Raw genomic sequence first — 27,902 nt, forward strand, 5'->3', positions numbered from 1 at the left:
TGCAAAATGATCAAATAAAAATCCAACTCTAACCAAAAATGCCTTCGACATATTGGGCAGTATAAGCCTGTGACAACATTTCGCCACAGAAATGTTTTTATATGCGGATAATCCTGCAACTTTTTGAGTAGTAAATCGAGAAATTAACTATTCTTTAAATCTGGTATACGAGAACATCTTCCATAAAATCGCTTGAACTCCTGTCGAATATTTTAAAATAAACTAAAATCTTCGAAATCCTTCAAGAACCCCTGAAATTAAATCCCATGAATCCCTTAAATTAGATGAAGTCCCTGAAATTTTGTTTGAAATCCCTGCAATCCGTAGAAATTCCTTAATATTTTATTTCATTTATTTCCTAAAGATCACTAGAAATCCTTTGAAAATAATTTAAATATCACTAATATCCTGGATATATTTCTAAAATCTATTGAAAATGTCAGAAATCCTAGGAAGTTCTTTCACTTAGAAAAATTGTGATCTCACTAAATTAATTTAAATTCCTTAAATTACCGTAAAATCCACTAAAATCTACTCAAATAATTTCCAATTTGTTTAAATCCTTTGAAATTTATAGAAACTGAACTTATAGAATATTTTTATTTCTTTTGAATTTCTAGCAATACCTCAAATATTGTAAAAAAAATATTGAAATCCCTTGAGATCTTTTAAATCTTCTAAAATTTTATGCAATTTTTGATAATCCTATGAAATTCTTTAAAATCCCGTAAATTATCTTGAAATTTATAATATCTCTTAAAATGTATTCTAAAATTTTGAAAACTTTGAAAGCAGATGAAACTTCTGGAAATCTACATGTAGCTGCTGGGAGTCAATAAAGAGAAACTCAATTGAATCTTTTAAAATGACTTGAAATTCAGTGAAATCCCTTGGAATCTTTGAAATCCCTAACATTAACCTGAAATTTCTAATACCTCTTACACATTTTTTAAATTGTTGCCTTTAAATCCTCTCAAATCAATTCATCAATTTTAAAAAATCGTAGTATTTTTGTCACTTTTTTCAATCTACTGGCAAAATCTTTGTATAGTTTAAAAATGGTCAAAAATGGCGTGAGTCGGAGGCCTGATTATAAAACAATTTTTCTTCAAAATTCTGGATTTAAAATATTATTTTTATCATTAAAAAAAATCTATTCGCAAATACGAAATTTGCCATGAAGTACTAAAATAATTATAATAAGGCTTTGAAATAGAAAAGAATAAAAAAATTTCTCAATTTTTTTTTGAAATTTTATTACTTTTCCCGGTCTTGTAGCAACCTTGTTTAATATTTATATTATTTAGTCTTGGGGAGTTTCGGGATTAGATTTATTGATACCTACAATAATCTCCAGTTCTTGAAACTTCAATCGTATCTACGAGTGAATAATTTTGCTAATGAAAAATGATGCAAAAAAATCGGGATTCTAGTATTACGTAACACATTTCAAGGAATTAAAAGTAAAATTTGATTTTTTTCATGAAACTTCTAAAGATGATAGAAAGTATTGATAAAAGATATAAACATGTCAATATTAAAACTTAAATTAAAATCGGCATGCTAGGAGATTGAGCGGATCAAAAATCCTAAAAAAGTGCGTTACCTAAAACTTGAATCGTCCCTAATTAACAAACTAGGCAGTTCGCTTCTATGCAAAATATCTAGCCCTATCTAAAAAATCTAAGACTTAAAGTTAATGCCAGCCACTCTCGAATTAAAACTTTTCAGGGTGTCCAGCTCTGAACTGAGAGCTATATTTTCTGTTTGAAAACCAAACAGGGTGGCGATTCATTAAACGATTTACAATTCTAAACCGTTTCCCGGTCTCTCCAGTCAAATTTATTAAATTTGCCAATGATTTATTTTGCAATTATTAAGAAACCCACAGAGGAAGTAAAATTCTTGGATTTTAAGCAAATAGAATCGTTTCGGGGAACTCTTAACTCTTTTAATGCTTAAAACAATCTTTTTCTACTGAAGGTTCAATTGACGATTTCATTTCCTTTTTATCAATCATAAGCATTTTTGTGAAAAAATACATATTTGATGTTACCTTCGGGAGAAGCACCGGGAAAACAAAAAGTCCGATTGTTTAAACAATTAAATTTGGTTGATTTTGTAACAAAATGCCGGGAGTTCGGGACAAATCACCACCCCCATTAAAAACTACCGCCTATAAAGCGGCTATGTGTACTTATTTTCATAATCTGAAGACCCTGACTTTTAAGTTAATGCATATACTACAATATTGAAAATCTATTTCAATTTAAACCTTCGAATTCCTATCATGCTATGCAAAATCTCATCAATAACTTAACAGATTTATCTTACCACGATAATACTTTGTAAGTATATGTTTCAAAATGAATTTAATCGAAAATCTATTCTATCATTTTGGTTCTAATATTGAATTAGGGGACCAATTCAAGGTGAATTTTTAATAATAATAATAATAATAATATAAATAACGATTTATTTTGAAACAATTCCTACTAATACAAACCAAATTAATTTTTTTGATAACTTTGGAACTTTGAAGATATGATGGAATGTAAAATACATACCTAAGAGAAGACTACCTACGCCTCAACAGGCCTCTTCTTGTCCTTCTTCTTCTTGAGGAAGGATGGCGTCCTCAGTCCCTTCTTCTTCTTTTTTTCCTTTTTAGGAGATTCTTCACTAACGCTGACATCCTGCGACATGGAACCCTTAACATGGAAGGTCCCAAGCAAATTCTTAAAACTCTTCTCATGCACATGCAATGGTTTGATTTCCCTAATATATCCCTAATTCAGTCTCGATGCATTACAAGCAGCGCTAATAGCGAATAGCTTGTGCTCTATTTAAATTTTTCTATTGCAGCTGCAGCCTGTTACCAAAACTGGTTTATTTTTAATGAAATGATGAATTGTGAGTGACTAAGAAATAAATTTCATCAGGGGGTCTACTCAAATACTGGAAAAAAATACCCTGATAATTCCAGCTTTTTTCCAGGAATAATTTTTGGTGGGTTTATTATAAATAATGATTTTTTTCTAGGAATTTAATATTAAAATATATTCTTAAATATTTTAATAGATACACTAATTAAATAATACTAAAAACATAATTAATCATTTCTTGAATTTGTCTCTAAAATTCATAACTTTGAATAAAACTCTGTTAAAAAGTTATTTGATCTAATTATACTTTAAATTGAGTACATATTTAGGTCAAATAATGTGAGCACTATATTAAAAATGAATTCAAACCGCTCATCATTCTCAACTTTTAAAAGTAGAAATTTGGATGTACAAAAATATTATTTTCTACCAAAAATACGTTTAAAAAACCAACAATTTTCAATTAAACTATTGAATGTTCAACTTTAAAGATCAAGTTTCAAACAAATAGCTGAATTTTAAAACAAAAAATATCAGTTTTGAACAAAAAATGAAATTGTTCAATTTCAGTTAAAAAAGGTTTTTTTTCATAAAACTAAAGTATCTTTATTTCCCATAAAAAAGTTAAATTAATTACTAAAATGATCAATATTTAATTTCAATGCTTGACTTTATAAGCAAAAAAAAAAAAATGAATTTTTAAAGAAGATGATTAGTTTTCAAAAAGGACGATTAATTTTGTACCAAGAGGGATCATTTACCATAAAAAATATTTTAACCAAAAAGATGAATTTTCTACCACAAAGGGGATTTTCCAACAAAATACATGAATTTTTACCGAAATATTCGTATCATCAAATAAAAAAGACAAGATTTTCAACCAAATAAATAAATTCTCAATAAAATAGTTAAAGTTGAAACTGGAATAGTTAACATTTTAGTGACAAAATTAATTTTCAGATAACGAAAAAACGAATTATCAACAAAATAGCTCATTTTTCAACTAAACAGATGGAATTTTCAATTACAATGATAAATATTTAAAAAGAACAAACTAATTTTTAACAAAGGAGTTAATAATGGAATTTAAACAAACAGAACGAGTTTTCAACAAAATATATGCATTTTTAACCAGATACTTGAATTTTTAACTCAAACTGATCAATTTTCAACAAAAAAACCGAATATTTGAATTTTCAGTTGAAAAATTGATTTCAAACAACAAAAACTAATTTTCAACCAAATAATTCAATACAGTAATATAAAGCTACATCTACAAATTAGGAATTATTATTCTACATTTTAATATAGCAATTAATAAAAAAAAGCTCGTTCTCGAAAAAATCACGCACATTTCCAGGTTTTTCAGGTGTATAAAAATTGCCTGAGAATTCCAGGCTTTTCAGATTTTCCAGGTAGGGTAGACACCCTGTTAATGATTTTGAATTTTGGAATAGTTACTTAAGAAGTGTCACATCTATATTGAGCAAGTAAATACAAGTGTCAAAGTAGAAATATTGTCAAAGGAGTACAATAAAAATCTTTCTCATATATTTATTTCTAATAATTTGAAATATTTCAATGCAATTCAATTATTTTTCAGTAAGATTTTAACAAATAATTTCAGACTTTTAGTGTACATATCTTTGTAAAGAGTACCTGAGTAAGCGCAAGTTTAGGACAACAGTGCAACGATTGTTGACTGTATAATATATCTTTAAAATTATTTCTTGAAATCCAGATTAGTTTTTATTTTCACATTATTTAATTTTTTAAAACTCATTTTTGTCAATCTCTGCTTAAAATAAAATTTCAACTTTCGAAAACGTTACACTGTTGCTGTGTCGAGTTCCTGTCTGAATAGTTAAATTGTGCACTGAGAAGATTTTGTGTATAACATTGAATAAAGACTGAAACAGAGAATAATTCTCATAAACCTAAGAGTTTAGCTTGGACAATCAAAATATCAATTAAATAAAAGTATAAAATTAACTCCAGGTTTCAGAGAATTACATATAATAATAAATCTTCGTATATATTACATATGTACAATGAATGACACATAAATAGAAAAAAAAGATTGAGATTCATACCCTCCAAATTAGAAAAAATGCACATATATAAGAAACACAAAGATTTCATAAAAATGATATAATTTTACATAACAAACCTCCTTGCTACTGTGCGAAAATGTGCTGTGATGCGCGTCTGAGTGATCTCCATTCACTGTATTCTCTCCTGGAACATAAAATCCGAAATTATACCTTTCATTCAACAATCATTCTTTGCCAGTGATATTTATTTATCAATATTTACATATAAATATCATCGGCAGATTTTAGGCAGATTTTTAGATTTGTTAAAACCGTACCCACAAAAAGACAAAACTTTGTGCAATATGAAATGGACAGAGAAAAGGAATTATCTTACCTTGGAGAAGTAGATTATTCGATTAAGCTTGATGAATGTGCATTATAGCAAAGGTCTTGTGATTAGATACTAGGAGTATCAGAACTTTAATTTTGTTATAAAAGTGGTGCAGCTAAGGCATTTTATAACTGGAAAGATTTCAACTTGTTATTTTCAATAATAATCTCACGATAAAAATATTCTGCTCAATTGTCCAGTAAATTATAAGGAACCTCTTTCCAGTTATATTTCAATAATATGATTAAATGAACGTTATTAATGAACCTAATAATCGTTGTACAAGAAAGGCGGTGATCATAAGAACTAAAAAATGAACTACTTCAAAATTAACAAGTTCGAAAGTACCATAGAACTAGACACGGAAAAGAGAAACAGCGAGAGAGAGAGAAAGAGAAAGAAGAAACCAAACCAGAACTTATGAGCAACTTCTTCCTTCCACAACCGATCTAAATTTTGGTCAAAAACCTGTTTATTTATCCTGAAATTGTAATTTATGACAAGCAGAACGTTAATTCGCAAGCTATGTACATAGTGCAAAAAACATAATGGCAATTATGAAAAAAAAATCAATGTAAAAAAACTGCTCAAAGCAAACAAAAAGAAACCTCTTGATTCAAGAAACAAAAAATTACCATTACATTTTTACAATGCCAGCAATTGTATTATGAGCGTGTGCATTAATATCTTACACCTATACGTAACGTTAATTCATGCGGTCCATTATCCTCACGAAAGGTAAAGCATACATTGTCAAGGATTGACAATTATTAGTACAAGTCTTCTTAAGAACTCGAATATAACAATTCGTTAGAACACTTTTTTTTAAATAATTAAAAACTCTGGATAAATTAGTAAACAGTATTTTTTGCAGTAAGCACGTAAATAATAAAGTTATAATAGTAATAGAAGCACGGTAAAAAAAGTTATCGTAAAAATAGTTAACTTCGAATATCTTAAAATCTATAAAGCAAAATCTTTGCCACATCGGAAAGAAATTTTCTTTGCAATCCGGCTGCAAAATCTTATCCTAAATTCTCGCCGAGGGGAAAAAATTCACCTAAAACGTAAACGTCGAATACGGTATAAGATCACAGTGCTGTTGAAAAATTGCTTAGGATATTTTCAATATCATAATCTGCTTAAAATAGATTTTTGAGATCTGAAATTATTCTATAAATCATGGGAGACGTCTCTAAAACTAGAAGGCGAAATACTGGCAGTGTCAGCCAGGTTGATTTGGGTAACTACTCTATATAAAGAAGTATCTTCATACTTTGGTGGGCTGCACAAGACTGCAATATTGTTTTCATTTTTCAAATCGCAGCAAATTACATCTTCCTCTTCGAGATCCTTCTCAAGTTTCATAAACTCTCTCGTGTCGTAGGAATAGGACATGCATTCAGCAGGGATTTTATCAGGACGAGAAAATATCTGATTTTCTACATCAGATGATTCCACTTCTCGACTACTTTCCAAATTATCGCAAGCCAAAGAATAGTAATTTTGCTTGTTAATGTCAAGCCACCTTACTGATCTTTTCGCAATTTCCTGTTCCGAATACATAGTACTTGCTGAAACATCAGCAAAATTGAGAGTCGTATCATAAAATTGATCTTCTCTCATCCTCTCTGGTAGTGAAGCGCCAGCTTTACGAACGTCCAGATTTGAAGAAATATCGGCGCTATATTCTAAGACCTCGTTTTTGTCACTATCACTCGTATCAGAAATAGTGTAGGTCGCATTGTGAGCATCATTTTCATCATAATCGCTTGCCTCAAAAGGATCTTCCATTTTATCCATTAGAGTCGATCCACTCTCGTCCTTGCATGTAAAGTACTCTGACGAAGGAGAAGTTAGAGTTTGATTAACGGATTTCGGAAAAATCTGGTTACCAAATTCCACAGACTCGTTCATTTCCGCAATTGGAGGCAGTTTACTGGGAAAATTTTCCTCGTCTATGCTTATTTCCATGCAACAAGTACAATTCTTCTTTGGAATATCATCGTCAATCTCTCCAAAGTGGATAAAAGAAGGAGATTTTTCTAGATCTGCAAGCCGACGAGCTTTGCATGACTCCTCTATCTGGTTTTCTCTCATCTGCCACAACTTATTATATTCTTGCTCCTCCTCTTCGGTTATAAAGAGATCTGACTTTTTCGAAAATTCCTTTTCTCTACTGTTATCCGATTTTGTATCATTGTCTGTGGATTCAGAAGTTACTTCCTGTTCAGCAAAGTTGTCTGACTCAACGGAATGCACTTCCGAGGTTGAAGAATTCGAACCAGAGTGCTTCTCTTCAGATGACTGATCCTCGTAAGAATTCAAATCAAGTGGTTTTTCGAATTTAAACTTCCTCGGATTTGAACCGCGTTTTCTCTTCTTTTTGTCGAGTGCAAACATTTGGATAATTTTATTCTTCAAGTTTAACACGTCATGATCTTCGATATCGCTATTTGACAAATCCTCTTCGGCAGTCTCGGGATCAGAAAATGTTTTTGAACAACTTACATCTTCTACTTCTACCTCTTGATTTTGAATTTCTAAATTTCCATGCCCTTCCAATTCATCGTCTTGTACCAAATTTTGATCATTCTCTGAAGCTAGGTTATAAACCAAATCCTCTTCATCTTCGCATTCATTATTGTTAACCAGATTCAAGAAATCTTGCAAAGACTCCTGGTCCTTTTTTACTTCCATCGATTCCAGACTTTCTTTTGGTAAGCACTCAGGACAAACACAAGGTAGAACATCGTCATCGTGCATATTGTTTAGGAGTCCTTCTAACCCGCTTTCATCCTGAATCTTGTTTTCTCCACCTTGATCATCTTCAGCGGAAGCATCAGGATAATTCTTGAGTTCAGTGTTCATTGTCTCCTTGAGTCTCTTCGGACTATAAACCTTGGATTTTTGACAATCCAATTTATCGACGATATGATGAACAATCTCCTCGATGATTATCACGCTACTTTCAAAATCATCTGTTTGTTCCAGAACTTCCTCCTCCTCAGGAGTATTTACTGGAGCAATTGGCTCCAAACTCGCCTCGATTTGTGAACTCGATTCAAGTTCATTGAAACAGGGGAGATTAGAAACCAATCCACGAACAATGTCTTTAGCGACGAAAACGGCGTGAATTCTCTCTTGCATGAGCAGTTTCGCTTCCTCTTCAAGATTCTTCACGTCTATGGAGATATTCAAACACGATATATCGTGAAGTATATCATCAACAAGATTTGTAGCGTTCGCGTAGATCTCAGTTTTTTCTAAATCTATGAGTATTTGATTTACAGTCGTGTTGAGTTCATAACGAAAGGATTCTTCTTCAGTTTCTCTCAATTCCATATAAGTAGAAGTCGGGAGTTCTAAAATATCTGAGCCTTGGTTTGAACAATTCTCGTCAGAAAAACTTCCTTCGCTTAAGAAGTCGGTTAAAAAGTGAATATTAGGACACGACTTGATGAGTCGTTCATTTTCCTGAAGGTAGAAAAAATCATCGCGTGGTTTTTTGACACTCGCAAGATCAAGAAAATCGAATAAATCATGTTTTACAAATCTGAATGGATCTTGTGGGTCTAAGTCTTCCAAACTCCCGAGACCCAGCATTTCGATAGAAGTATTTTTACTGCATAGACCTTTCCCAGAAGTTATGTCTCCCGATGGAGTTAGACTGTAAATCAAACTCATATTAGTTGGATCTAAATTGTATTTAAGAGAATTATCTGTATCTGGGAGGTTTTCATACATCGTTTTCGAAGGAGTGATATTCATATTTATGCTGTTGATCATTTCGGTTATACTGTCTCTTCTCTCCAAGCGCTTTGTAGACAACGTGGACGAAACTAATTCGATGTTGTTCCGAATACTTTCAGTTGCAGAATCAAGGAGTGCCTTTTTCTCCTTTAACGAGATTATTTTAAAGCTATAGTCTTCTGAAAATATTTCGTCATTGAGCGAGTCCTTGTCCATCGTATCCGCATTATCTTCTTGATCAGCTTTTAGAAGAATCTTGTTATCAGAACCTGAAAAGATTTCATCGACTTCAATGTCTTTGTAATTCATTGAAAAAATTTCGTCTATGTAGGCTTCAAACCTTTCGACGGTATTCAATTCGTTGTCATACATTGAAAATACTTCTTCGTAAGGATTTTCAATGTTTTCAAACTCGGAGTCGAAGATTTCATGAAGAGGGTCGTTAGCTACTTCAGTGTCATTGGTTTTGTATTTGTATTCTGAAAACATCTCTTTCAAGTTAAAGTCTTCGTCATCTTTGGCATTAGAGGAATTTTTTTCTCCCTCTGTTGAAGATATTTCGTTTACGAAATCTTCATATTTCACGTCATTATCTTCATCAGAGGAAGTTTTGTAATCGCTGGTCACTTTATCTTTTGCGTTGTCAGAATTATCATCTTGAGTGTATTCGTCAATCTTCGGCGGATATTCCTTCTCATCGCATGAAACAATTTCGGTAATAGGATTATCTATGTTTTCAGCTACATCCGTAGAAACTTCTTTATTTTCAGTGTCAGCTATAAAATCTTCTTTCTCTTCGGCTTGAACTGTATAATCTTCCTTCTTTTCCGTTTCAGCTACAGAATCTTCATTCACCTCAGATTCAGTTATAGAATCTTTCTTCTCTTCAGCTTTAGCTATAAAATCTTCTTTTTCTTCAGCATCAGAATCTTCCTTCGTCTCAGGTTCAGTTATACTATCTTCCTTCTCTTCACTTTCAGCTTTAAGGTCTTCCTTATCTTCCACATCTTCAATTTCATTGATTGCGAATAATTCTTTCAAGTTCAAATCGACCGCACCAAAGATATCATCTTCAATCTTAACTACTTCCTTCTTTTTGGATGTCAAAGCAGAAATTTCTTCAACTTCTTGATTCTCATTAGTTGTAGGTGCATGCTCTAATTCTTCAACTTTTTCTTCGCTTTCAGAGCATTCAAGATTCCTCATAATTTCTTCTTCGCATGTGCAAAACTTTTTGTTCAAATCTGGATCCGGCAGAGATATTTTAAGATCAGAATTCTCCTCATGTTTATCGTATGAAGCTTCATCGTCATCGGAAGTTCTATCTTTATTAGAATCATCCTTGGCCTCAGCAATTTGATTTTCATCTGTCAAAATTTCAGTCACATTCGAATCATCTTCATTCTCTGCTTCTTTATTTTCAATGAGCAAAATTACTTCAGTCTCTGCATCTTTTTTATCGTCTTGAACTTCAGTCATCGTTCCTTTTTCATTGACTGACATTTTCGGATTTTTTTGTTCAATAAAATCTTCTGTTTCAAGAGTTTCATCTGGGGAATATATATTAAAGGCAGGAACTTCGATAATCTTTGTTTCTGATGCCTCATCTTCTTCGGAAATTATTTCTTTGTCAGATTTATTATCGACTTCAGTTGAAACTTTACTACGATTAATTGAAAACAATTCGTTCAAGTGCCAATCATTCTCGTCAATCAAATCTTCAACTTCTTTCTCATTTACGTAGGTTGATAATATTTCTTCAACATTCAAGTGCCAATCATTCTCGTCAATCAAATCTTCAAATTCTTTCTCATTTACGTAGGTTGATAATATTTCTTCAACATTATCATTTTCTGTAGCTATTGGAATATTTTCTTCTTGCAGCTCATCTTCATTTTCAGTCGCTGAAAGTTCGTCATCAGGATTAGGGTCTTTTGTTTCAGGGAAAACGTCTTCTTTAGACTGTTCGTCTAACATAAATACTTTAGGCGCATGTTCCTCATTTTTCGTATCCAAAGTTTTGATTTCATCTGAAATTTCAGCCTCTTTCTTATTTTCAGTTTCTGATAAAACAAGATCTTCGCTTACTTCTTTAGCTATCAAAGTATTTTCCTTTTCTATTTCAATTGATTCGTCGGTTCGATTTGCATCGGTCTTATAATTAGAATATTCTTTATCGTCAAATCCAGTTATTGTTTTAATCTCGTTCTTAAAATCATCTTCGACTTCAGCTTCTTCATGCTTCGTTTCTAAAATAAATGCTTGGCCCTGATCTTGATTGCCTACACAAATTATAGTATTGTTTAAGTCTTCATTATCTTCTACACTTTCCTGGGTTGAGAAAATAAAATCTTCCTGGTTCTCATCACCTTTAGCATAAGTCGAAATCTTTTCATCAGAAAATTCTTCATCGTTCATCTCTTCATTTTTTTGGTCAAACATCATTTCCTGAATGATTTCTTTTTCGGATTCTTTATCTATGCCTATTTCTTCACTTTCAAGATCGCTTGTAGCTTTTGAAGCTTCGAAATTGCGACTTGCGTTCAAACTATCATCAATATACTGGATCAAATCTATGATATTCTCCACTTTCTTATTTTTTACACGGGGGCTAAATTGGTCAATGTTTTCATCGAGCGAAGTCCAACGATTGCCATTTTCGTCAGAAAGGTTGCCATTTTCGTAAGAATGATTACCATTTTCATCAGACAGGCTCTCATTGTAAACTCTTTCCTCGTCCTCTTGGAATTCTTCGAATCCCTCTTGTTCTTGAGCCTCGATTTCGCCATTAGTTTCACAATTTGCCATTCTTTCTTCATCTATTCCAATAAATTTTTCTTCAGATTTTATATCAGTTTCAACTTCTCTACTTCCCTCCATCGGTTGGTCTTCTGGATTAGATCTCAAGACTTCCTGAATCAAAATCGGTGCCTGCAACGCTTCGCTAAGACATTCAGGAGAAAGGAAATAATTATCACCATCGTTTTCGATCCTATCTTCAAAATTTAAATTGATGTGCTGAGTGAAATTCACCTCTGGCCGACGATCTATCGTGAGGTCAACTGTAATCACAGTCTTGCTCTCGACTTTCGATTCCGCTTTCTCCGTTTTTCCCGCTGGTATTGTAAAATCTATTTTTACAGCATCCGTGTTTGTGGAGCTGTCCACGTAAGCAGAACGGGACATTGGCTGAAATTTTGTATCTTTGATAATAAATTCATCAGAATTGATATCCTCAGCCGACCTACTCACGAACTTGGTTTGCACATTCAATTTTCTAGCGCATCGTTTCTTTGGTTTACTAGCAGAAATCTTATTCTGATTTATAATATTCATATTTTCCTCAATCTTTCCGTTTCTTCGAGGATTTTCCATCATACTCTTGACAGTCTTGAAAGGTATTACTCCATCTTCTGCGAAGATATTATTTCCATTCTGCCAATCCGCAAACACTTCTATTTCTGGACATATTTTCTTTGGTTGCGTTTCAATCACATTTTTTGCTTTCCTACCATCTAAATTCGCGTTTTCAAAATCTCCAGTTACCTTTTCACCGTTGAACAGTGAGTCTTGGAAGTTTAAGCCGATATTAGGATTACTAGATATATTATTATTTTTTAGGGTTTTATCCTCATTACTGAGCGAGTTAAAAACTACAGCACACGGTGGCTGGTTATAGAAATTCGCGGATTTAAAATTAGGTTCATTAAATTTAGGAACTTTACTCGTATCGACGTTTACGAAACGAGGGGGGTGTGCACTTGGGGCTTGTATCCGCTTATCATAATCATTGAGAAATGCACGTTTCAGGACATCGTAACGTCTTGGTTTACGAAAATCACACGGGTTTTGATCGTTTTTCGCGTTATTTGCTATTTTCAATTGCTGTAACGGTGCATTTTGGATTTTCATCAGAACGGGTTTCATGACTTCCGCGATCGTTGTAGTTCTAGCGACCTCTAAATGGGGTTTCTCGTAGGATTCCGAAGACTGCCAACTTGAGTATGTATCGCCCTCGTTCTCACTGCTGCAGGTACTCGACTGACCATAATCTGTAACCACATTGTCCAACACACCTCAAACCACGTATACAAAAAAAAAACAACAACACTTTTTGTCAATTTCACGAAGCTGTTTTCAAAATTATATTACGATTTGTCTCTTTTAAAAAAAAAGTTTCCTTGTAAATTGCTGAAAGTTAAATGTTTTGACGTAAATTTTAAACGAAGACAATTTTTTAGTAACAACGATCTTTTGTTAATTGTGTGCTGACTCCCTTGTACATTTTTCTCAAACAAATATGAGAAATTTCAACATGATGACTATAGCATGGTTTCATAGTTATTTATGTTATTAAAAAAAAAAAAAATTTCGAAAGTATGAATATATTTATAGCCATTACGCTTCAATATATGTAAGAAAAAAAGTAATAGAGATAAACATCCATGAAAAATGTTATTATCGATTAGAGATGAAGCACCACTCGTTTATAAAAGTTAACTTTACGCGATAATCATGTGTTGCATGGCATTGAAAATTATGATCATGTGCAAAACAAAGAAAGCTAAAATACTCAAGTGCAAAAGCAAATCAAGTGTGTGTGATATTGTGAATGAAAATTAATTTTTTTTTTAACATTGCGTAAATGATTCGTTAAATTAGAATGTGCACGTCGAAAAGGATCACTCGGAAAAAGAGCATTTTGTGTCTTACCCACAGTCGTGAATTTTGACTTGAATTAATAAACTAACCTCGTCTGTTGATATTGTTTCTTGGTTCAATCGCCGTTCGCCGCATCTCATTAAGGAATTCAGTAGTCGCATCAACTGCACATTCAGAACAAGACAACACATGCAATTCTCAAGTTTACTAATAAAATGCTTCGCTTGCAAAAAGAGTGCGATGTAAATATTGAAATAATTACACATTTTACTGAAAAAATAAATGATAAATAGTAAAAAGGCAGAATGTAAACAAATAAATGTGAAGAATTTTCAAGTTTCCAATACTTTACCCAATTATTTCAATTTCCACAGTAGCAATGGGGAACTTGTAAAAATTAATCAAAACGGGGAAAATAAACGTTTTTCAATAGCGAGACTTGATCAGGGCTCGAATCGACTAGAAGACTTTAGGAAAATCGCATTACTTGCATAAAATTATAAAGAAATTCGCATAGAATTTCGAAAAAAAAAGTTCACAAAAGGTCACATCAGATTTTGTTTATTTTTTTCATTTTTAACATATTTCAGTTCACGGAAAAGACTGATCGGGGAATAAATTCTTAAAAATAAAAAGCATATAAATATGTATAATATTGAATACAGTATAAAACGCTTTAAATTTCTAAAATTTGAAGTAAATATATGTTGCAATTTTCAACAAAGTAGTAAAATTTCCGATCAAAAGAGACGAATTTTCAACCCAAAGATGAATTTTTAACGAAAGAGTTAAATTTTCAAGTTGAATGGTTTAGAAAAAAGTAGGCTTTGCACAAAAAAGATTGATTTTCAATTGAATATTTGTATTTACAACCAAATAGCTGAGAACTTTCAAGCCAAAGAGACAAATTTTTTTACAAAATATTTTAAATTTTAGCAAAATAGTTCAGTATTCACCGAACAAAGATAAATTCGCAACAAAATAATCGAATTATGAAAAAAAAAATTCAAATTTAACCAGAGTTAAATTTTCAAGTCCGAAGGAATAATTTGTTTAAAGACAGTTGAATTGTCAACATGAAAAGTTGAATTTACAATAAAATAATAATTTCAACGAAGAAAGATGAACTTTCAAACAAGTAGACAAAGATAAAAAAATGTGTGTTCAAAAAAATAATTTCAAACCAAATGGTAGAATTATCAAACATAAAAATTAAAACTGAACCAAATAGTTGAATTTTTAAGCCAAACATGAGAATTTTTGAAATACAGTTCAATTGCCTACCTGAAGAATTAAATTTTTGACAAAAAAGATCAATTTTAACAAAGAAAGACGAATTTTTAACCAAATAGATCAATTCATTTTTTATTTATTTATTTGCATAATTTATCAGTATTTTAAACAATATAGTTGAACTTTCAAACAAAAGAGACGAATAGATGAATTTTCCACCCAAAAAGATGAATTTTGAATTCTTAAGCAAGAATTTTTTAAGGGCATGTGACACAGCTAAATACCTATATTACCGATCTCACTTTATCAGTTCACTTTTTGTGAACTGTTTTTTTGAACCTAAGAACTTTTTTTGTAAATAAAATATCGAGCTGAAACTTTGGAAACTGTATTAGAGTACAATAAAGTACGTGTAGGTACTGCATTTTGGTAGGAACTTCACTGAAAATTATTTTATCTTTTTTCTGAACCTCGACATTTTTTGAACATTCGAACTTTTTTTATACATAAAATATCGTTCTCAAAATTTGAGAAATGCAAGAGTCGAAAGAAAACTACGTTTAAGTACAAATTTTAATAATAAAAGATGTAAAAAAAATATATTTCAACTATCAATCGGTAACGTTGTACATGAAAATACGAACCCTGGCGGCCACTAGACGAGGCTCTAGAGGATTCGTATTTTCGTGTACAACGTTACCGGCTGATGCCGATGGAATTGATAGTTGAAATTTTTTCTTTACATCTTTTATTATTAAGCTTTCTACTTAAACGTAGTTCTCTTTCGGCTCTTGCATTTCTCAAAATTTGAGACCGATATTTTATGTATAAAAAAAGTTCGAACGTTCAAAAAAAATGTCGAGGTTCAGAAAAAAGATGAAATAATTTTCAGTGAAGTTCTTACCAAAATGCAGTACCTAAACGTACTTTATTTTACTCTAATACATTTTTCAAAATTTCAGCTTAATATTTTATTTACAAAAAAAGTTCTTAGGTTCAAAAAAACATTGAGTGAACTGAATAAGTGAGGTCGGTAATATAGGAATTTAGCTGTGTCACATGCCCTTAATGCAGAAAGCCAAATATTCAATAAAACAGTTGAATTTTGAACCAAAAAAGATTACCCAAAAAAATATGCACTGTCAACCAAACAGTTGGATTTTCTAGCGAAAAAGATGATTTTTTAGGAAGACAGTTATTTGTTTCAAAAAGAAGTTAATTCAGTTTGCATTAAGGCTAAAAATCGAGAAAAGGGAGAAAAACGGAAATGGGGGAAAGAGTGTGAAGACTGTAATTTAATTTGAAATCAATCGATTATAAATGTTTTCGACTCAAAAACGTCCCCTCGTCAAGGGTTGCAATTTGAAATTATCAAAAATATGAAAAAGAATTGACGAAAATAGATTCAAATGATTCCACTTTTGATGTAATCCGGTGGAAAAAATTGTTCTAGTCTTGAATTTGAACTTTAAAAGTTTCATTGTGATTGAAATTGAAACAAGTATAGCAAAAACGGAAAAAGTCGCATTTTGCTTAAAAAAGTAGCATTTTTTCAGAAAAGAGGAAAAAAATTAGAAAAAAATCGCACGATCCCAGCCCTGTTTGATAATTAAAATTTTGGAAATATGCTGGATTAGTATGAAATTTTTTTTTTTTAAAGAAATAATATTTATGACGAAAATATGGTCCGCGAAAAGTGTACCTGCTGTAATGCGTTGGAGATTTTGAGGCATGCGTTGTGTTTGAATTCTTGCTTGTTGAATAAGAGGAGTTTCCACAACCTTTGGTTCTACAGATTGGTCTGAATCATAAACCGTCACATTCTCATGCATTACATAAATAACATGCAAAGTTCAAAACTACATTTTCACGATTTCTAACAAGATTCTACATCTAAATCTACAGTAACAGATTGAACATATTACGACGAATCATGCAACTGCACATAATCTACAATGATATACTCATGCCTTAAAAAAATATTACATAAAAAGTTTGGGTACATTTGTATTGATCGTTTAAAAAAGGCATGCTTCACTTCGTAGATAAATAAAGTACGTTGAAATTACAACACGTATTGAAATACTTTTTTCAAAGTTTTAATTCTCTATAACTACAACAAAAGACATTTTACAAAAAACTTTTTTCAGCTTTTACGAATGACATAAAAGATTAAAATTTGACAAATGCAGGCCTCACAGTCCTCATGGGATAAAATATAGGGACCCAAGGGTTCTTTTTGTCACGCTCATTGGGAACTTTTTTCATGCTCAAAGGGTAACAAATTCAGGATAAATTCATAAGATTTCTAAGCAATTCAAGTTAGTTCAATATAATTGGAAAAAATGTTAAAAATATTTTTAAAAATTGCATTAATTTATGTGAAATTGGAAAGAATTTAGGGGAAGTCAAGGTAAATAAGAAGAATTTCGATGAAATTCATAAATATTCAAGGTGACTTTTAAAAAGTTCAAATGGTTTGCAAACAATTTAAAGATTATAAAAAATTAATTGAATTCAGTAAATTTTAAATAAGCATATAAATATTGAAGGGAATTCCAAAGAATATGATGAAATGGCTAAGAATTCTAGGTGAGGTTAACATACTTTAGAATCAATTAAATACAAACTTTTAAAAATCCAAAGAAATTCTATTAAATTAAGTCGAGTTGAATTTCGTAGAACTGAGTCAAATAAAAAAATTCCAAAAACTTAAAAATAATTTAAAATAATTCAGGCTAAATTCCAAACAATCTCAAATTTCTTCATATCTATTGACTGCAAACCATTAAAAATGAATTCAAATGAATTAGAAATAATTTTAAAAATCGAAAAAATTCCATTTATTTCAGTAAAATTGAAGTCAATTTAATGGAACTTAAGAGAAATGACAAGAATTCGATGAAATTCATAAAAAAAAATCATTGAATTGAATAAGTTTTAAACAATTTAGAAAAATTAAAAAGACATTCAAAAGAATTTGATGAAATGCCTACGAATGTAAGGTGAGTTTAAAAGACTTAAAGATGAATTGAAAAAAAAACTTCTAAAATAATTTCTCTTTGAAAGGCTGATTGTTTTCGAAATTCTGTATATAATAAGCCCAGGGTGAAGCCAATTTCTCTAGTTTTCAAGTAGATATTGCAAAAATAGTGTAAATTTCAATGTTTTCTTATATTTTCAATAACTTTCGAAATAGTCAACATTTTTTTTATGTTCTTCGGCTCATTTTGAAGCTTTTTTTTTTACCGTATCACAACAGCTTATGAGTATAAATCGTAAAAATTTTCTTTTTGAATTGCAAGAACTTGAGTTCAAAAAAGTTGGAAAAATTGCAATATTATTTTTGGTAACAAAAATAATTTTGTCAAATATATGAAACATAATCATGAAGTTTCTATATGTAATTTCCTCAAAATATATATTTATTTAACTTTTATTCTGATTTGTCTGCAGATAAGATGTTCTCAAATTTTTCCAACTTTTTTATTACAACTTCAAGTTCTTGCAAGTCGAAAAGAAATTATTTACAATTTATACTCGTAAGCTGTTGTGATAAAAATGAAAAAATAGCTTCAAAATTAGCCCAAAACCATTTTTCAAATGTTGCCTATTTCGGAAGTTATAGAAAATTAAAAAAAAAAAACATTGAAATTTACATTATGTTTGCAATATCTACTTAAAAACTAGACAAATTTGACTTTACCCTGGGCTTATTTTATACCAAATTTCGAAAACTATCAACCTTTTACAGAAATTTTTTTTTAGCTCTGGTGTAATTAAAATTAAGAGAATTTATTCAGTCATAAAAAAGGAGGTGACCTAAAACTTTTCCACGTCAGTGTATGTGCAAAAATACCTTGAAATATTAAAATAAGCAAATAAATTCTTTAAAATCCACTATAATATAATAAAATCCCGTGAAATTCTATAATAATATTTGCTGCAGTCCTGGAAAATCTAGTAAATCTATAAAATCCCTTAAAATTATTGAAATGATCGGAAAACTGATAAAAGCCTGTGAAAAATCTTTTGAAATATCTTAAGCTCTTATAGATCCTGTAGAATCGTTCCATATCTTCCGAAATTCTAGAAAATCCTTTATCCTAAAATATTTCAATCGCTTAGAAATATCTTCATATTATTGCAATCGATACAAATTTAATTTGAAGAAACACCTCACTTCTCGTGAATAAATTCTTCAAAATCTATTAAAATAGTATAAAATCACGTGAAATTTTATGATAATATTTCTTGAAATACTAAAAAACGTATTCTATTATATATTAATTGCTTAAAAATCCCTCAAAATCATTGAAATATTCGTAAATCTTATAAAATCTTGAGTAATCTTTAAAAATATCTGAAAGCATAATAAGACCTGTAAAATCGTTCCATATCTTCCAAAATTCTAGAAAATTCTGTTAAAAATGTATAAGAATCTTTAAAAATACCCTAAAATATTTGGAAAGAATTCTAGAAAATTCAGAAGTAGGTATAGGCCCGAAATGAATATTGATGAACCCATGCGTGAATTTTTTGAAATAAAAATGGCATAGGGAACAAATCCTGAAAATAGGGTACTTTAGGGACCTTAAATGAATATAGTGGACATAGGGACAGGCCTGTGAGGCCTGCAAATCTTAAAATTTAAAAGTAAAGTTTGAAAAAAAGAAAAGAGTAGGGAAAAGTTTCAAAAAGCGAATCACGTGTATGCTTACTCCTCGGATTTAAAGCATTTAGCATGCAAATTGTATTTTTATGTGAAAGAAAAATATCAACTCACCATCACTTAGAACGACTTCTGGTTGACTGGGCACAGGCACTTGTTTTGTTGCTATCCGTAATACTCTAGGTTCTGTAAACAAAATAAAAGTTAAATACTTGAACTATTGAAATATAAATTTCGAGCTAATTATTTTTAGGGATTGCACGTCTCTTACCGTCTCTGCTTTCTTCTTCTGTTTCAGAAGTGACTGAAACCGGAGACTGGATTGGGCTTTTGGCAGTGCTAGATTCGTGTGTTGCTCGACTAACATTAAACGATGATAATCCTTCAGATTCTGACTGCGACTCATCGTCTGAAATATCGATAAGATTTTATTTGATAAAAAATGTGTATAAAATAGAGAAATTTTATTTGAGTAGTAAAATGTATTATTTTTAAAAAAAGTGACCACAAAACTTAATTTTCAAAATTTTCTGATTTTTCCATAACCCATTTTCCATTTTCCCGGACCATTAACATTCAAAGACCATAATTGTAGACTTTTAAAATATTTAAAATAGAACATTTTATAAAAAGAATAACAAAATTTAAATTGCAACTTCAAAATTAAAAATTTATTAATTTAAACAAAAAAATTGCAACTTAAGTGATAAATTTTTATCTACAATGATAAATCTTCAACTGGAGTAGATGAAATTTTGACAAAAACAAAATTTTAGCTCAAAAGAGTTTAAATGTCAATCAAGAGGTTTTATTTTTAACCAAAAAATAAATTTTCAAATCATAATATTAATTTTCTACAAAAAATGACGATTTTTCAACAAAATAATGAATTTTCAATAGAATACTTTAATTTCCAACTAAGAAAAGCAAATTTCCAAACATATAGTTTAGTTTTAAGCCAGAAAGATAAATTCTTAACTAAAACAATGAATCTTTAACTGGAATAGTTGAGTTTTCAACAAAATAAGAGAATTTTCACAACAAAAAAATGAGTTTTTAACCAAGAAAATTAATTTCTATAAAATAAGGCAAATTTTAAACAATTTGCAACAATTTTTAACTAAAATTGATAAAATGTTAACCAAAGATTTAATAGTTAAATTTTCAGTTAAAAAGAACAATATTCAACGAAAACAACTAATTTTTATAAAAATGGTTACATTTTCAGAGTTTTTAATTAAAATGATGAATCTTAAACAAAACAAAACAAAAATAATATTCCCGAAAATGCAAATCATGAAGGATTTGAATAAAACCAAAAATCCAAGTTTTCAACATGATTAACTTTTTATTCAAAAGAAGTAATTTTTAACAAAAGACATGACAATTTGGAACAAATACTTGAATTTTCAACTCATAACTATAAATTCTCAACCAGAACTAGAATAGTTAAATTTTTAGTCAAAATCTTAATTTCAAACAAACAAAAAAGTATGAATTTTCAACAAAATATTTAAATAAAGTTATATAAAGCTATTTTTACAGATAAAGACTAATTGTTATTCAATTTTATAGTGCAATAAGAAAAATTAAGCACGCTCTCGAACAAATTCCTGAACTTGATGAAAAATTCCCTGTCATTTTTAGGTTTTCTCAGGTACATAAGTTTTCTAATAATTTCAGATTTTGCCACATTTTTTCAAAAAAAAGTACAACTAAAAAAAGAATCCAATCCAATTTTCAATCAAAGAAATTAATTTTCAATTAAAATTGTGATTCTGAACTCAACAATATGAACTTAAAACAAAGTAATTTAAGTTTTAACCAACAAAGACAAATTTTTTGCAAAATAGTTAAACTTTCAAACCGCAAATATGAATGTTCTACCAAAAAGTGAATTTTCAAAAAAGTTTAATTTTCAACTAACGAGATATGTTCTCAACTAAAAATAATGAATCTCAAATCAAAAAATGCATTTTTAATCAAGTAGTTCCATTTCCAACCAAAGAGTGTACTTTTCAACAAAATAATTAAATTTTGAATAAAAGAGTAGAATTTTCAAAGAAAAAAATAGAAAATCAACTAAAAATGGAAAACTTGAAATTTCAGAAAAAAAATTTCAACAAAGTAGTCAAATTTACAACCAGTAAGGTTAATTTTCAATTAAAATAATAAATCTGCAACCAAAAATATATTTTGAAACGAAGTAGTTCAACCTCAACCAAGTACTTCAATTTTCAATCCACGTTTTCAAAAAGCTCAAATTCTTCAAACGTTCAAAACCATTTCCAATTGAATTTGCAATATACAAAGATTAATCTTCTGATCAAAAATACGAATAATTATCAATAAAAGAGGTGAATTTACGGAAAGAAGGATTTCTCAGTCAAGAAAGAAAAGAAATTCAATCAAATCGTTGAAAGTTTTGAATTTTAAGTTGTTGCATTCTCAAGCCGAAAAGATCATTGTTTTCTACAAAACTCTTGAATTTTCAGCAAAAAATATTAATATTCAAACAAAAAAGTTAACGCAACAGTAAAATCTTCCAGAAAATGTAACATTTTCTACCATTGTATTGAAATTTCAAACAAAAAAGATGGAATTTCTACAAAAAGATATTAATTCTGAACAAAAAATATAAAACAGTTGAATTTTCAGCAAAACAGAATGTATTTTGAATACAATTTTTAAACTAACAACTAAATAATAAAAATTTTAACTAAAGAAATCACCACGAGGAAGCAATTAAAAAAAAAAAAAAGAAATAGAAATACAAAGCAAATAAATTACTAACATGAATATTATATCAGGGTTGCCGCAAAATTCATTTTCAAAATACCCTAAACTTTTCCCTGGCCAATTTTTCATTTTCCCTGACTATTAATATTCAAAAAACAAAATTTTAATAGCTTGCACTTTTTTGACATATAATCCTAAATGAACGGAATAAAACAATCTAAAAATTTCCAATTTATTACAATATTATTACAGTAACCCTGTTAAACAAAAACTTTACAGTTTTACTTTCAAGATTATTTTTTTTGTTACTTACAAGGGTCTCCCTTTTGTTTTCGCTCAACATCCTTCTTATACTGATCTAGTTCCTGATCCGTGACAGCGTCGAATGGATTTTTGGCGTATGGAGTCTTATAAACCATTGCGTTGTGTTGGAATCCTCTTTGGATAATGCCTTTGCTAGCTGCACCTACTAAAACCACTTGCTCTCCAGTTCCACTAATTGTAGCATCCTAAAAATTATAATTAAAATTGAACTCTAGTATTTCAATCAGAAAAGAATTATCATAATTCACTAAACAGCATTGTCATAGCATTTTACCTGCATTTTCTTTGCTTCCTCCCACGTGACACCTTCCAAAATGTGAGACTGTGGACCAGCTGAGATCTTGTCTGCTCTTCGGTAGTCTTTAATCTATGTAAATATTAATAAAAAAAAAATAAAAGATTTCAAATGCAAAAACATGGTGTCTATACAAATCCTGAAAAAATATTTCCTGCCCATTCGCATTTTTTTAAAGCAGTCACAGTCGGATTATTTATGCAATTTCGTGAGTTATAAAAATAATTTTGTACATCACTTGTAAATATTTAGATGCGTAAAAATAGTACTATTCATGTGTATTAACTTTAATGGTCGTTTCTTTATTTGTGAAAGTTTGTAAAAAGGACATGTAATTTCTTAATGGTATCGCAGACTTCACAACCCAGAATTCTCTCAAAACAGAGGAAATGGGGTGATTTTTTATGAAGATATAGAGGTAACAGGGCAATGATTTCTTTTGAATTAAATTAAGATCAGTACCATATTGAATTCAATATGTAACACTTTTTCAATTGCTAATATTTCAACTGAAAGTATTGCAGTTTAAACAAAAAAATCGAATTTTCAACCCTAACAGACGAGTTTAAAAAAAAATAATATATCCGCTTTCAAGCTAAAAGGTCGAATGTTTAGAAAACAGTTAACTTTTAAACCCGAAAAGATGAATTTTAAACCAAATCGTCGAATTTTCAAAAAAGAAAGATAAAAGTTAAGAAGAAATTCTTACATTTTCAACCAAATAATCGAATTTTTAGGCCAATAAAGATGCATTTCCTAGAATACAGTTGTATTTTTATTTAAAAAAATTAAATTTACAATATACAAGTTCATTTCCAACTAAAAAAGATGACGTTTTGAACAAGAAAGGTACATTTTCTATCCAAAAACATGAATTTTAAAGCAACAAGATTAGTCTTGGGCCAAAAGACAAATTTCAAAAAAAAAAAAAAAAATACAAGAATTTTCAGCTAAACAGTTAAATTTTTATTTGAAAAAATTAACTTTGAACAAAAAAAAAACGAATTTCCAATTCGTTGAATTTTATCAAAAACGACGAATTTGTAACTGCTTTGTTTGAATCTTCAACAAAGCAAATTAATTTTTAACAAAGTAATTTAATTTTCAATCGAGTAGTTGAATTTTGATTTAAAAAATATGAATTCTCAACTAAATAATTGGGATTTTAAGCCAAAAAGACATATTAATTAGAATACAGTTAAATTTACATCACAAAAGTTCATTTTCAACTATGAAAGATGACTTTTCTATCCAAAAAGGATTTCAAAAAAATGCATGCATTCCAACTAAATTGTTGAATTTTGAACAGAAAAATATTAGTTTTAACCCAATAATGGAAATTAAATTTTCAATTAAAAAATTAATTTACAAAAAATAAAACGAATTATCAACCAGTCGAATTTAACCTAAAATCACGAATTAGTAACAAAACAGAGAAATGCTCAACTAAATCAGATTAATTTTTAAATAAGAAAACATTGTCGGTCAAAAAAATTTCACCCAAATTGTTGAATTTTAAATTCCAAAATTCGAATTTTCTATAAGACAGTTAAATTTACAACGTATTTTGAACAAAATAGTTGATCTTTCGACTAAAATTATGAATCTTCTACCAAAAAAGACGAATTCTCAACGAAACATTTTCGTATTTCAACAAATAAACATTTTTATTTCAAATAAAACACCGTTGAATTCAACCAAAAAAGTCGTATTTGCAACAAAATAGTTGAAATTTCAACTAAAATGATCAATCTAAAGCAAAAAAAATGAATTTTTAATACAGTAATTCAATTTCCAACAAAGCAGTTAGATTTTTAACAAAAAAGATAAAAGATGACTTTTCAATCATAAAAGAGGAAATCGGAAATCGAAAGGACGAATTTTCAACAAAACAGTTTAATATTTGTCTAAACAGGATAATTTTTTAATAAAATAGTTGAATTTTCAACATTAGGATTAAATTTTCAATCAGATAGTACAATTTTAAACCAAATTCGATCAATTCTAAGCCAAAAATATAATCTTACACTTTTCAATCAGATTTTTTCTTTGCATTTTCTGATAGTACAAAATTTCAAAAATATGGTTCAAGTCTTCGCCCCTTAGCCACGCCAAGAAGTGCGCAAACGCGCGTTATTCGTTCGCTCGAGCAGTTGCGAGCAATATTTTTGTAATAATATTCGCCAGAATTTTCTGAAAATGTTCTTGACAAATCACTACTTTTGCTTCAAATGATCACAAAAAATTAAAAATAGATAATAAATAAATAAAAACGACGTAGGGGGTAGGAAAAACTTATGGTTTGACCAAATTTATTTGCTTTTTGATTGTTGATAATTTTACGATGAGCTACAGTTGGCACTGTATATCATCTTTTTGAAAAGACGACCCAGATTATCCTTCGTCACCGGCTTATTTTTAAATATTGTTCAACAACAAATTGACAACATTTTCTCCGAATGATGCTTTGTAATGTGTAAAATATGAAAACAAATTTACTTTAACCATATCTGTAAAAAAAGGGTTTGTTTCTTCCCCTGACCCTACCCCCCATTGAGGGGAAAAACGAGAAAAAGAGGAAGTTTCTTGAAAACAGGGAGAAACGAGGAATCCTTTAAAAAAGGGGCGAAAACTGAAATAGAGAAAAGTGTGAAGCCTGGTATCAGTATAAGCCCAGTAATATAAAACTATTTTACGAATGAAAAACATTTTTATTAAATTTTATATTCCTTGAGAATTTCAGATCTTCCAGATAATTAAAACCCACGGCTAACATAAAAAAAGAAATGATCTGGGCGGCCAGTTAATTCAGAAAAAAAACCCGAAATTTCCCGGCTATTGAAATTTGCAACTTCAAAAATTAAAAAAAGAAATTTCATTGTTCACTTACCTGTTGCTGTAATTGCTTGAATTCCTTTGGATTTGTGTTCTTGGGTACGAACTGTAGGGCACTTTCAATCCGGACTGGAGTGCTGCTATGGGTCGGGGATCCGTCTGTCACCCACTGCACACAAAACCAGAATATTAGACGACCTCCTCAACAATAAAGTATTAATTAGTAGCTTAATTAGATTGCATTCAAATGACTCTCGTACGAGGTGTGTGCCTGTATCTCATCTTAAAAAATCTTCATTTTACAACAAAAGGATTTATAATGGAATTTCGACAAATTTAAATTGCAAACACTCAAAAATGTTAACACCCTTAAAGCTCTCTCGAATGTCTTTAATAAACAGAATTCGATATGCATTGGGTCGACTGATCTGGTTTTGTAAATGCAGTGGATGCATACCGAGGCCACCGAGAGTTGTAAAAGGATGACCAACAGGCACACATTCATACAGAGTCGCGTGTTAAAAGTCGACTATTCTAAATAATTAATATCAAGCATGTTATGATCATTATGAATCTCTTGAAATTAAAAAAAAAAGTATATCTGGATTTCTCTAACAGGGTGTCTACTCAAATCCTAGAAAAAAATGTCCTGACGATTCCAGTTTTTTTCCAGATATCTCAGATTTGTCCAGGTATAATTTTACGTAGTGCTACGTTAGATTCAATTTAATCCGCTTCAAATTCCTAACTGTTCAAGTAAAATAATTGAATTTTCAACAAGAAAGATGAATTTTCAAACAAATAGTTGCAATTTCAACTAAAAAAATTTAATTTCAATCAAAACGACGATTGTTCAACAACATATATGAAATCTCAATCAAATAGTTGAATTTTAAACTGAAAAACATCAGTTTTCAACCAAAAATGTAATAGCTACATTTTCAGTTATAAAAATTATCCAAACAAAAAAATATACACCAAACTGATGAATTTTTAACTAAATTAATAAATATTCAACTGGAACAGGTTAACTTTTTAAAAAATACGAATTTTTGACAAAAGAGTTCAACTTTAAACAACAACAACCAAAAAAATTAATTTTCAATTAAAAAACATAAATTTTTAACCAAAAAGTTGAATTTCAAATAAGAAGATCAACTTTTAACGAAACTGATTAATTTTCAAATAAAATGATGAATCTTCAACTAGAATAGTTGAATTTTAAACAAAAAAGATGAGTTTTCAACCTAGAAGATTACTTTCTACTAAAAAAATTAATTTTCAACTAAAAAAAGATACATTTTAAACAAAAATTGAATAGGTAAATTTTCAGTTAAAAAAGTTTATGTTCATCTTTAAGTGGAATAGTTGAATATTATGACAAAAAGATGAATTTTCAACAAAGAGGATTATCTTTGACCAAAATAGAACAATTATCAACTAAAAAAATGTTTCAACCAAAGAGATAAATTTTTAAATAAAATAATGGAATATTCAATTGTATTAGTTACATTATCAGTTTCAAAATAACAAAAATTATATTTTCAAATAAAGTAATAAAGTTTCAACTTAAATGATGAATCTTCAACTGGAATAATTAAATTCTAAATAAAAAATGAAATTCCGACTGAAATGATGAATATTTATCCAAAATTATTGAATTTTCAAACAAGAAGATTAATTTCTATAAAAAATACGCAATTTCAACTAAAATAGATCATTTTCCAACCAACAATTGAATTAAAAAATTGATTTTTAACCATAGAGATGAATTTTTAACTTAATTTTAGGAATATTCAATTGGAATAGTTATATTTTCAGTCTTAAAAAAATTAAATTTTAACAACATAGTTAAACTTTCAACAGGAATAGTTAAATTTTCATTAATAAAAATTGAATGTCAGACAGGGAAAAATAGAATTTTCAATCAAAAAATTAATTTTTAATAAAAGAGTGTAACTTTCATCCAAGTAATCAAATTTGTATTCCAAAAAAGATGAGGTATCAACCAAAAAGGTAGTAGTTGATATTACAACCAAAGAAGATTTAAATTTTTAATAAAAAAACAGTTAAATTC

The 27,902-nt window shown here is 29.6% G+C and overlaps 1 protein-coding gene across 13 annotated transcripts in view; it reads right to left on the reverse strand.

Annotated features, from left to right (window-relative positions):
* Positions 1-27,902, reverse strand: part of LOC117170314 (protein hu-li tai shao) — a 132,232-nt gene that overhangs the window by 3,238 nt on the left and 101,092 nt on the right. For 6 of the 13 annotated variants that reach the window (XM_033357003.1, XM_033357004.1, XM_033357005.1 and 3 more), the window contains 9 exons: positions 25,881-25,994; positions 22,970-23,062; positions 22,685-22,880; positions 19,904-20,041; positions 19,747-19,818; positions 16,663-16,761; positions 13,817-13,891; positions 5,056-5,123; positions 2,568-2,711 (listed from right to left, as the gene is read on the reverse strand). In XM_033357003.1, the coding sequence (XP_033212894.1) occupies positions 2,583-2,711; positions 5,056-5,123; positions 13,817-13,891; positions 16,663-16,761; positions 19,747-19,818; positions 19,904-20,041; positions 22,685-22,880; positions 22,970-23,062; positions 25,881-25,994 (984 nt within the window). In that variant the 3' untranslated portion in view covers positions 2,568-2,582. The remainder of the gene's footprint in view (positions 1-2,567; positions 2,712-5,055; positions 5,124-13,816; positions 13,892-16,662; positions 16,762-19,746; positions 19,819-19,903; positions 20,042-22,684; positions 22,881-22,969; positions 23,063-25,880; positions 25,995-27,902) is intronic. The other 7 variants (XM_033357007.1, XM_033357002.1, XM_033357010.1 and 4 more) reach the window with 4 other exon arrangements.

The sequence above is a fragment of the Belonocnema kinseyi genome, chromosome 3, assembly GCF_010883055.1.
Source record: "Belonocnema kinseyi isolate 2016_QV_RU_SX_M_011 chromosome 3, B_treatae_v1, whole genome shotgun sequence".
NCBI classification, from domain to species: domain Eukaryota; kingdom Metazoa; phylum Arthropoda; class Insecta; order Hymenoptera; family Cynipidae; genus Belonocnema; species Belonocnema kinseyi.